Source organism: Echinops telfairi, unplaced genomic scaffold, assembly GCF_000313985.2.
Source record: "Echinops telfairi isolate 266 unplaced genomic scaffold, ASM31398v2 ScPeMD7_70;HRSCAF=299, whole genome shotgun sequence".
Taxonomy (NCBI): domain Eukaryota; kingdom Metazoa; phylum Chordata; class Mammalia; order Afrosoricida; family Tenrecidae; genus Echinops; species Echinops telfairi.
This window is the reverse complement of record NW_022103968.1, coordinates 521,125-532,312: the sequence shown is the minus strand read 5'-3', so window position 1 is coordinate 532,312 and position 11,188 is coordinate 521,125. Positions and strand designations below refer to the sequence as shown.

Sequence of the window (11,188 nt, the reverse complement as noted above, 5' to 3'; positions counted from 1 at the left end):
CACTCTGCCCAGGCTGGTGGCAGTGGGCTGTCTGTCTGTTGTTGGGCTGACCTGGGGCTGCTAACCGTAAGACCAGAAATTAGGAGCCCACCAGCCCACCAGTGCTGTGTGGGGCCCCTGTGAGTCAGACTTGGTGCAGCAGGTCTGGTCAGGCTCTGGTCTGAGCCCTCTGCCCCAGCCATGGGATCAGCCAACTTCTTTGGGGGTGACCCAAAGACTGGCATATTGTAGTGGGCAGTGAGAGGCCACTGTGAGCGGTTAGCCTGAGAAAATCCACAACCCTGAGGGAGGGTGGCCCTCGGAGGCCACCTGGCAGTCCCCAGAGAGTGGGCACGGGCCTGGGGGCCACCTTTCTGGCGGCCTGGCTCTGGAATCCTCTTGGGCAGAAGCCCCAAACATCGGCATGAACAGTTTCAACAAGGTCACACACTGAGAGCAGCATCGCAGCCGGATAACCATGTGCCCACCCTAAAGTCGGGGTTTGTCCTCCTCAGACCCCCAGCTGGCTCCTCTCTGCACGAGGCTCCCCAATCCAACTCTCCCTGGTGCCTTCCTCCCACCACCCTCGGTCAGCCCTGCAGCTGGACGGCTGGTGCTGTGGGACCTTGTTTGTGCTGCCCCATCTCTGCCCACTGAGAAGAAGAGGCCTACCTTTCCCCAGAGACTGTCCATCGTGTGGCTGCGGGCCTAGGGACAGGCAGGAGGGGCCCCTGCTGCTCTGACCCATGGCAGGGCCATGGCGGGCATCCATGGAAGCCCCACCCCACCCCATCCCGGCAGTCAAGCCTGGACTCCCACCGGCCCCCACGTTTGTCAGCGAGTCTCAGCTCCACTACAGACTCATTCTTCCCTGGCTGCTCAGCAGGGCGCGCCCGAGAGTCTACGCTCAAAACCCCTGCCAACTCGCAGTGCCAGCAAGTCCATGGGGCAGGGTGGACTGCCTCTGAGGTTGTCCACACTGCCTGCGACCCCGACTCAGAGCAGCCCCATGGGGCAGCCTCTGGGGGGTTCGGAGACTGTAACTCTTCAGAGGAGTAGAAAGCCTCATCTGTCTGCTGGCGGTTTCAAACTGACCTTGAGGTTAGCAGAACCTGGCAGGTGACCACCACACCAGCAATGCCTGGCAAATCATAGCCATGTTCTCTGTCCCCACCAAAGGACAGGATATTGACCATGGACACATGGCTGATGCGGTTCCCTCCTTCAGAGCTGCTCTGCCCACACATGCCAACAGTGGGTCCTCCACCAGCACCCGGGAACAAGGGTTTGTGAGCTCTGCAGGGGTCATGCCCTCTCTCTTGGGGCACCTATGTAAGGGCCTGGACCAGGAAAAGCCAATCTGTAGCTCACAGGGCCCTGTGCCTGAGGACTACCTGTGTGTACAGCAGCACAGGGATTGTGCTTATGGCATGTAAGAGCAGGGACACACATATGCATGGGGACACATGTCCCAGGACAGTGTGAAGGGAAGCATACATGTGCACGGGGATAGATGTGCCAGGACAGCTGGGGGGTGCGGGGGGGGGGAGCCTAGGTGAGTATGTGGACAAGTGTGTAAGAGATGTGTGCGTGCATGGGGACATGCACACTGGCGTGCACACGTACATGAGCATGGTGTACACAGGGACTAGCATGTGCTTATTGACGCATATTGCTGCAGCAGGTGTGCACACAGAGGCACGTGTGCTCACAGACTTGTTCCCCACATGTGGGGCAGCATGCATACCACTCTAGGAGATGGGTTCCAGACCTTCCTGTTCTACCTGGACCCCAGGCTCCCCCATCTCTCCCGGGTCCCCACCTCCCCATCCCCCAGACCCTAATGCAGCCTTCCCCAGCTCTTCCATCCCTGAACCACCCCACCATCACGCTCCATCCCCCACACCCCTGGCCCCATCTCCAGCAGAAAGAAAGAGTGTCGCTCCCCAGCCATATGCTCTCGCAGCCCATGCACCTCCCATGAGGGCCCTGTGACCACTCTGTCTGCCCCCACGGTTACTTGCTTGCCCCTGGTGCAGAGCAGGCTGAGGGCTGGGTTCCTTGGACACCAGGGGACTAGCACACTCTCCTCCCCAGGTGGGCATCATGCTGCACTACGCCACACTGTCCACCCTGCTGTGGATCGGGGTGACGGCCAGGAACATCTACAGGCAGGTGACCAGGAAGGCCCCGCCTTGTGCCAGTGCCGACCAGCCGCCCTTCCCCAGGCAGCCGCTGCTCAGGTACCTCGTCCACACAGCCCCCTCCAAGCCGGGGTCTGAGGGCAATGGCTCCATGCAGGTCCCTCTGGCTAGAGCACCCCGGAGGAGGCAGGCTGGGAGCTGCTGGTGGGGTCCTCCCCCTCCTAGGATGTCCCTGGAACATGGGGCAGGATGGGTGCAGAGACCTGGTAGCCATGGGCAGTCCCCTGGGGTGAGGGCTGGATGCTGAGCCAGGCTGCACCCGCTCTGGGAGATGAGGCATGCAGGTACTCCTCGAGAGCATGCCCCCAATTGTGACCAGACAGCAGCTACCAGGGCTGGGCCTCCAGGGGCTTTGCTGACAAGCTTTTCTGACTCAGGACAGGCAGGATCCCAGTGGGCAAAAGCCTGGCTTTGCCTCCGTGCCAGGCAGAGTGTGGGCCTGCCCTCAAAAACAGGCTGTATCTGGCCCATAGACCACCCCAAGCTCTCTGAGAAGCTGGCCCCAGAGGTAGAGAGAGTCATTTAGGAAACTGGCCCTCAGGCATCTGGGGCGGGTGGGAATGTGGGACCACAGCAGGTTGTTCTGAAACCTGAAGGCCTCCTCCTGATTGACCCAGGCCCACCCGAGCCACCCAGGGCCAGCAACTCAATCACAGCCACAAAAAGCCTTCCCTGCAACATCTAGAGAAGAAAAGCCACATGAGCACCCTGGAGCCTGGAGCACAGAGCCTGGAGCACATAGCAGAGTCCAGAGCATGGAGCACAGAGCACAGAGCATGGAGCACAGAACAGAGTCCAGAGCATGGAGCACAGGGCACAGGGCACAGAGCATGGAACACAGAGCACAGAACATGGAACACAGAGTACAGAACATGGAGCACAGAGCAGAGCCCAGAACATGGAGCACAGAGTATGGAACACAGAGCACAGGGCACAGAGCACTGAACCCATGGCACAGGGCACAGAGCACAGGGCACAGTAGGCACAGGAAATCCACCACCAAGCCTGAGCCTCAAAGGCCCTTCCCGGGAGGGGCTGGGGCCACCAGGGCTAGACTTCCAGCTGCTGGCTGACACTGGGCTCTGTGGGGTTTGTGACTGCTCACCCAGGTGACTCACATGGCATAGCGGTGGGCTCCCCGGCCTTGTGGGCAGCTCTGGCCAGCCCAGTGCATCCCCATACCTCTGGGAAGTGTCATTTGAGGTAGATGGGATGATGGCCCATGTTGTCTGAAGAGGCACAGTGATGTCTGCTGAGTGTGTGACTGGGGAAGCTTGATGGCTAGGTCCAGTCACCATGTCACCCCTTGGCAGCTGGCCAGACAGCAGCTCTGCACCCTGAGGGTCAGGCCCACCATCCCATCTCCCCGTGGGGGCCTCGGGCCCCTGGGATCAGGCTGCTCTCCGGGGCCTCCGGCAGGCTGTTCCTGTCCTCTCTGCTGCTTTCCAAGTGCACATCAAGTGTCCAGGCAGGCTCAGGTTCAGAGCCATGACCACAGCAGACAGCAGACAATGTGGGGTCACTGCCACAGGTGTGACCAAGGCTGGTTGCCTTGGTGGCAAGGGGAGGACGTCGCAGTGCTTTCGTGGTGAAAGGGCTGAACGTGACCTAGTGGTCAGAGGCCTCCAGGGGCCACCAGGTGACTGTGAAGATGGAGCCAGAGGGATGGATGAAGGGAGGCTTGGAAAAGTCTTCCTGGGGAGCTTGTGCACTAGGGCCACTGGAGGTGGCAGCAGTGGACACAGGTTGGCTCCATCCCTGTGGGAGCTCACTGGAGGTGGGCAGCAGTGGGCACGAGGCTGTCCCCCTGCATGTTCGGGTTTCTGCCCTACCCTCCCACCACAGAGCAGGTGTGACGCTGTCAGGGCATAGGTCTCCGGTGTGGGGTCCCTGTGAGGTGCTCCCGTGATGGCAGCCTTGAGGGTCACCACATCCATATGGGGTGTGGTATGAGGGACAAGCAGTGGCTTCAGTGGGACAGTGATGAGAGGGCTGAGACAGTCAGGGCAGAGCAAGAGGGACAGGGTGGTGAGTGGGCGAGCTGGTGTCCAGGGGAGAGGTTGGGAGAGGCAGGGGCATGGGAGGGGAAGCTGAGGGTTCCCTGAGGGGCAGGGGGCTTGTGGCCCTCAAACAGTAGCATCCCCAAGCTCAGACCAGCCACTGGGCCTGCATCTGTGCCCTCACCCTAAATCCAGAGCCAGCATGGTCATCCCAGGCCCAGGGCCCCTGCGGGGACTTGCACTGAGCGCCCCTGGTGGCAGCAGAGGGGAAGGCCACACCGCATCTGGGAGGGAGAGGCTGTGGACAGCTCTGGGAGGGGGGGAGTACCTGCAGATGCCTCTGGGACGGAAGATGGGGGTCTGTTGTGCATGCAGCCACAGGTGAAGCCTCCACCCAGAGCACACACACCCCTTCCCCACCGACCTGGCGCCATAGCCACCCTGGGGCCCGCACCGACCACAGGAAGGCCCTCCCTAACTGCACTTCCTACCCTGCGGGTTCTGTTTGCCTGAACGGGTCACTGGGAGCCCCAGGCTGGTGGGGCCGGAGTCAGGCGGGGGCCAGGAGTCAGGTGGGCATGTACTCCAAGGTCCAGGGCAGCTCTTAGGGCTGATGGCTGTAAACAGGGATGGCTTCTTCCACAAGGTCCCTCAGGCAGACAGACGCTGGTCAAAGGCTGAGGGGGACAGGTGCTCACTGACTACCATCAACCCAATCCTTGGGCCAAGGGACAGCACCGCCTGCCTCTGCACACTCAGCTCCTGCACACTGGCTCCACACAGCCTGGGCCACAAGTGGCTGAGACTCCCCCACGTGTCACTGCTGCCGTGTCACTGCGGGAGGTCATGGGCTGTGCAAACGGGGTCATGTGTGCTGGCTGTGGTGGAGTTGTCCCTCCAGGGCAGTGTGGATGAGGAACCGCTCGTTGCTGCCCGTGGTGGGGCCATCCCAATGGCCACAGCCTTAGAGGTTTGAAATGATACACGTCCACTGCTGACAGCCCTGGAGCCACGCGGATGGCCAAACAGGCCTCAGGGGCTGAACCCGCAGCATACCCTCCCAGGGCCCTGGGCAGCCTGGGCCCGGCCTTCTGCTCTGGTTCCCCACAACTGCATGTGGCCCCTCCACATGCCGGGGTGGGGGGGTGGGCAGGCTCTCTGAGTGTGCTCTCTGACTTCCAGACCCCCGATCTCTGACTGAGGGGACCCCCAGTCTCTCTACCCTGTCCTCTTCCACCAGGGCCTCTGGCAGATATAAGAGGGTGGTAGTGATGACTTGGAGGTGCTGGGGGTGCGGGGACGGGCTGAGAGAGACTTAGAAATCCCCTCCCCCAGGCTGGGTACAGACCTGGTGGCTTGGTGGGAAGTAGCTGGGCGGTGGGGTCCTCAGAAGAGGAGACAACCCTGCTCCGCCATCTGCTGTCCATGTGCGGACTGCGCTTTACAGCCAGGCATCCATTCTGGGCTGGGAGGGAGGAGGTCACACAAAGAGCCCAGGACCCTGGACATCTCTGCCAGGGCCTCCCGAGCCCCTCCCTCCTGGTGACTAGGGATCGAAGTGCAGGTGGTCCTGGGTGGATTGGGGCAGAATATCCAGGAGCTTGGGGATGAGAACCCCCACTGGGAGCCCTCTGTTCTTACCCTAGCCTAGAGGCACCACCTCTGGGTCAGGTCTCCAAGGTCCCAGCCTCCTCCACTGGACTCAGCCCCCTCCCCAGGCAGAGATGCACCCTTGGGCAGGGACTTGCCTTTCACGGAGGTCCTCAGAAGGGTTCCCCACCACCACCACCACTAACACTTTACTGTGAATACTTGCAGGCCAACACAAAGGAGCTTACAGTAAGCCCCCCACAGGCCTCCCACTCAGCTCCTGCACTTATCACCACCAGACTGCACTCCCAGGCCCCAATCCACTGGACCCCAATGCTTCTCTGCACCCCCAGGCAGCTGCAGATGGCAGGACAACCTCCAAATGCTCCCTCGCCCCAGCATTCAGTCCCTGCTCACATCAAAGACCATCTCCCGCATTTCCTCTGAGCACACCCTACTTGCTGGGTGTGACCCACCCCAGATTCACTCTCAGGGAAGCGCAGTGCTGCTCGGTGCCCTGCCCTGTTTCCCAGCCTTGGAACAGCTCCCCTGCCGGCTGCTTTGTGGAAAGTCAGGCTCTGTTTCTGGACTCTGCCGGCCCCTTTGTCAGTTCTCTCTTCCTCCACCACCACATCGTGGGGTTATGAGACTGTCCCTTAAAAAACGGTATTGCAGCAGGCTGCGCCAGAGTTCAATGAAAACAGGTCACCAGTCCTTTCTCCACGCTCCCAGGATGTGTCCAACCCACCAACCTTTAGGCCAGCAGTCAAATGGGAATGGCCAGGCTACTGCAGGTCCGTCTCATAATGGAGCAGGGGTGCTCCTTCCCTAAGCCTGGTTCGCCGAGGTGTCTTGGTGGAACATTAGTTCTCAGCTTTGTCCGTGAGTTTGAGGAAGGCACTATGCTGCCTGTGTTTCTAGGTGGGGCAGTAAGTCTTCCCCAGAAATGACAGCATCCTGTCTACAACATGCCCAGGTATTGTTTGGTCATCTAGTCTAAGGAGATTTCCTCTCTCCTTGTAATGTCTGTTGGCTCCGGCACAATGATCCTGCCATCCCACAGGGTGAGATCACTCGGGGCCCTTCCTTCTCCACTTCCTCAAAGAGTTTGCTACCGCACCCCCTGCCCCTGCCCAAGGGCCAGGCCTGGCGTTTTCTTGGTTAGGCGGTTTCTCTTATTCTTGAATTCAGCTTCCGCACTAGACACAGGATACTCAGGATTTGTCAATCTTCTGGTTTCATCGTTGGTAGCTGGTATCTTTCCAAGGGATTTATCCAATCCTATAAATTGCCAGGTCTGAGGCCTTCGGTTATTCTGTCAACTTCTGAGGGGCACACAGGAGCAGCCCTGCTTGGTGCCAGCCAGCCACCTTTGTCCTCTCCCTCCTTCCGGCCATCTGGTAGGCTGACTCTCTCCTTGGTCTTTCAGAAGCCTTGGTCATCCCACGGTCTGTCGGTCTGCTCCTTGTGAATATCTCCTTCCTCCTGTGTTTACTGGGCTCAGCTGACAGGGTGCGTGTGTGTGTGTGTGTGTGTGTGTGTGTGTGTGTGTGTATGTGTGTGTGTCTCAAGTCCCCCTTTATTTCCAGTGTGGGCACCTCCTCCAAAGTGCTGCCCCCTGTACCCCAGGAGGTACTGCTTTTTCCCGCCATCATTCTGCTTTGGATATTTCCTGGATTCCCTTGTGGCTACTTCATTGACCTGTGAGTGGTTTAGAGGCACGTGTGCTGGGTTTACAGATATATTGAGATTCATCCTACATCCATCTCACTGTGGCCAGAGACCCTCAGGAGGCGGGGGCTAGGGGGGTGGGAAGGGGGGTGTTCCAGCCTTGAAACGTGCTGTGGGGGCAGTGTGCTGGTCTTCCACTGTGACAGGCCATGGAGAGCAGTGCCTGGGGAGTGGTGGCTGGCAGCTAGCCCGGCCACTGCGATTACTAGCCAGGCTTGAGTCTCCCTTTAGCTGGCTGGGGCCTCGCCACATCCTTTATCCATTTATGTGCCACACACACAGATACAGTTGTGAAGGTGGCCTTGTGGGTTCGCCCTGTTCCCGCTGGGAAACGGCCCTCAGTCTCAAGGTCTCTGGTTGGCTGGAACTCCCTAGGGTCATGGTTGGCACAGCCTTTTTCACCCATGTCCTTCCAACTCTCCTGCATCATTCTGTTCAAAATGCCCTTATGAATGGCAGTCATAAATAGATGAATGCCTACCAAAAACCCCTCCACGTGACGCCCATCCTCCCGCAGTGGAGCAGGCTGCCCTGAGGGGGTTCCAAGCCCATGATCTCCACAGACAGATGCCACTCCTTTTTCCCACAGAGCGGCTGGTGGCTTTGAATCACCAGGGCTCCAGGGATCCATACATGGAGAGCTACGATCTCAACACACACGGGCTAATGTAGCCTGCCTTTCCTTGGTTCTGACCCTCTTTGCCTTTTCCTTGGCCTGAAATGTGACTTGGATCGTTTTCTGGGTCAGGAAGGGGGGCTGTGGCACAGACACACGGAAGCCTCCATGACGACCCTTCAAGGAGGCAAGGCCCTTCCAAGATCCCGCCCTGCACTTGTGAGATCTGGAACCCCCAGCACTGGCCAGCCCTGGACACCACTTCCTGCAGGGGTAGGGGGGGACCTCAGACCCTGGCTGAGGCCAGTTCCCAGTGAGCTCAGCTGAGCGCCCAAGGCAGCCCCACCCCACCCCCCCTGCACACACAGCTGAGAAATTAACTGTCTCCTCCTGAGGGGTCTGGGTGTGTGTGTGGGGGGGGTCATCAGGTGGTCCCTGGGTCACCTGTACTGGGAATGCACCTCCCAGGCCTTGCTGTGGCCCCTGGTGGAGCAGGAGGAGTGAGAGCAAACGGCCCTGGGGGAACCCTGGGGGGCAGGACTTCAGACCCCAGGAACACTGAGGGCCAGCACTGCCCCAGATGCAGGCGCCCCATGCTGAGGTGTCCACCCTCTGGCAGGTTCTATCTCCTCAGTGGAGGGGTGCCTTTCATCATCTGTGGGGTGACAGCAGCCACGAACATCAGGAACTACGGGGCCGAGGACGGGGAAGCTGCATAGTGAGTATCTGACCGCTTAGGCCGGGCAGCTCCAAGGAGACCCGAGTCCCCACCAGTGGGGGTCCCCAGCTCCAGGAGCTGGGCTTTCCCCACAGAGACCCTCCAGGCCTTGTGGCTACTGAAGCCCTCCTGAAAGCAATGAATACCCACCCACCCTGCCCAGCCCCTCTCCTCACCCTGGGCTCACCCCATGGCCCCTGCAGAGAAGGGAGGGGGCAGGCCGCTGAGCACTAAATAGCCAGGAGGGGTGCACTAGGGAGAGGCGGTGGAGAGCTGCACCCCTTGGGCCTTTCCCGTGTGCAGCTGTCCCTGACAGCTGCCCCAGCTGCCCCTGCTGTCCACGCTGTCCTCCTCACAGCTGCTGGATGTCCTGGGAGCCCAGCCTGGGCGCCTTCTACGGCCCAGCGGCCTTCATCACGCTGATCAGCTGCGTGTACTTCCTGGGCACCTACGTCCAGCTGCGCCGCCACCCCGAGTGCAGGTATGAGCTGCGTGAACGCACGGAGGAGCAGCAGCGGCTGGCGGCACCGGATTCAGGCCCGGGCCACCGCGCGGGGCCAGGCTCCGAACCCTGCTGCGAGGGCCCGGCTGCCTCCTCTCTGCTGCGGAATGAGCACTCCTTCCGGGCTCAGCTGCGCGCCGCCGCCTTCACGCTCTTCCTCTTCGCGGCCACCTGGGCCTTCGGGGCGCTCGCCGTGTCGCAGGGGCCCTTCCTGGACATGATCTTCAGCTGCCTGTACGGGGCTTTCTGCGTGACGCTGGGACTCTTCGTGGTCATCCACCACTGCGCCAAACGCGAGGACGTGTGGCGCTGCTGGTGGTCCTGCTGTCCCGCCCGCCGTCGCGCCGGCGCCGATGCGGACTGCCTGCCGGACTCGCCACGCGCCGGCCACCCGGGCTGCGGCCACCATCCCGCCGGCCACTGCAAGATGACCAACCTGCAGGCCGCCCAGAGCCACACCCACTGCCTGTCGCCGACCACGCCCTGCTGCGCCAACATGCACTGCGAGCAGCTGCTAGAGGAGGCGGCGCTGGGCCTGGACGGCGCTGAGGACGCCTTCGGGCCAGGTCCGCCGCCGCACCGCTGCCTGCCCGGGAGGACTCGGCCGCCCATCTTCGGCCGGCCGCGGGCAGCCTACCACATCCCGGCCAGCCTGGACGGCAGCCCCCGCAGCTCGCCCACCGACAGCCCGCCCAGCTCGCTGGAGGGCCCAGCGGGCGCGCACACGCTGGCCTGCTGCGCCCAGGGGGACCCTTTCCCAATGGCTGGCCAGTCCGAGGGCAGCGTGCTGTACGGCTGCACCCCGCGGCCCGGCCCGGCGCACTTCGAGATGCTCCGCCGGACGCAGTCCCTGCCCTTCGGCGGCCCCGGGCAAAATGGCGCGCTCAAAGGCTCCTTGCTCGAAGGGCTGCCCTACGGTGCCGACAGCACCGGCAACATCCGCACGGGGCCCTGGCGGAACGAGACCACCGTGTAGGCGGGGCACACAGAAGCGCCCCACCACCTCGGGCGGGCCTGCGCCCCCGCGAGCTCGGCGCAGGGGCGTGGCGCAATGGGGATCGAGCAGCTCTGCGGTCAAGGACCAGAGGGAAAGCCCCTCCCCCCGCGCTGAGCCCCCTCCAAACCCTATCCCCACTGTCCCACACCGGCTGCCTAGGGTCCTGGGGAAGCGGTCCTAAGGAGTCCCCCGGCAGGCCCTCAAAGCTTGAGCACACCCCTCTGGCAGCCCCCACACCCTTCACCTACGCGCACGCGCGCACATACACACAGAGACCCCGCCAGCTGCTCCCTGGTTTCTGGCGTGGAACTTCTAGGTCCGAGGGGCTCTCCTGCAGCCCCGCCCGTTCCTGGGGAGCTGCCCCGTGGCTAGGGGCCCAGCACCCGAACCCCAACTGCTGCTCTGTGCCCCCCTGCCCCTAGGCCTGGGCCGCCCACACGGGAGCCCCACTTGCAACTCTCAGGTGGACATCTCCAGGGGTTGTCTGGGGGGCAGGCAGTAGGAGCCACCGCCTAGAAACGCCCAAACATGCTTCAGTGGCCCTTCAACCTGCCTGAATGCCACCCCGCTGGGCCTTGGGGACAATAAAGTTCTCTGTTCCAACAAGCCAAGTGGCTGGGGTGGCTCTTGGCTGTCATGTGCAACATTGCTCCGTGTTGCCTTACCATGGGAGCCTGGGCTCAAATGTCGGTTGATGACCAGTAGCCTGTCACAAAGAAGGGTGGGTTCCTAGGCCCCTCACGTTGGACCCCTTCATCTTATACACACATGCACACCTTTAAAAACACAGACATACAAGTCCTCACGGCCTTGCACACGTGTACACACTAATACACTCACGCATTCACACA

General features: G+C 61.5%; 1 protein-coding gene across 1 annotated transcript; it reads left to right on the top strand.

The window, feature by feature from the left end:
* Positions 1-1,979: 1,979 nt before the first annotated feature.
* Positions 1,980-10,943, top strand: ADGRA1 (adhesion G protein-coupled receptor A1). The gene is made up of 3 exons (XM_004701221.2): positions 1,980-2,222; positions 8,740-8,838; positions 9,197-10,943. Exons 1-3 carry the CDS (start codon positions 2,086-2,088, stop codon positions 10,314-10,316), a joined length of 1,356 nt encoding a protein of 451 aa, XP_004701278.2. The 5' UTR covers positions 1,980-2,085; the 3' UTR covers positions 10,317-10,943.
* Positions 10,944-11,188: the final 245 nt, after the last annotated feature.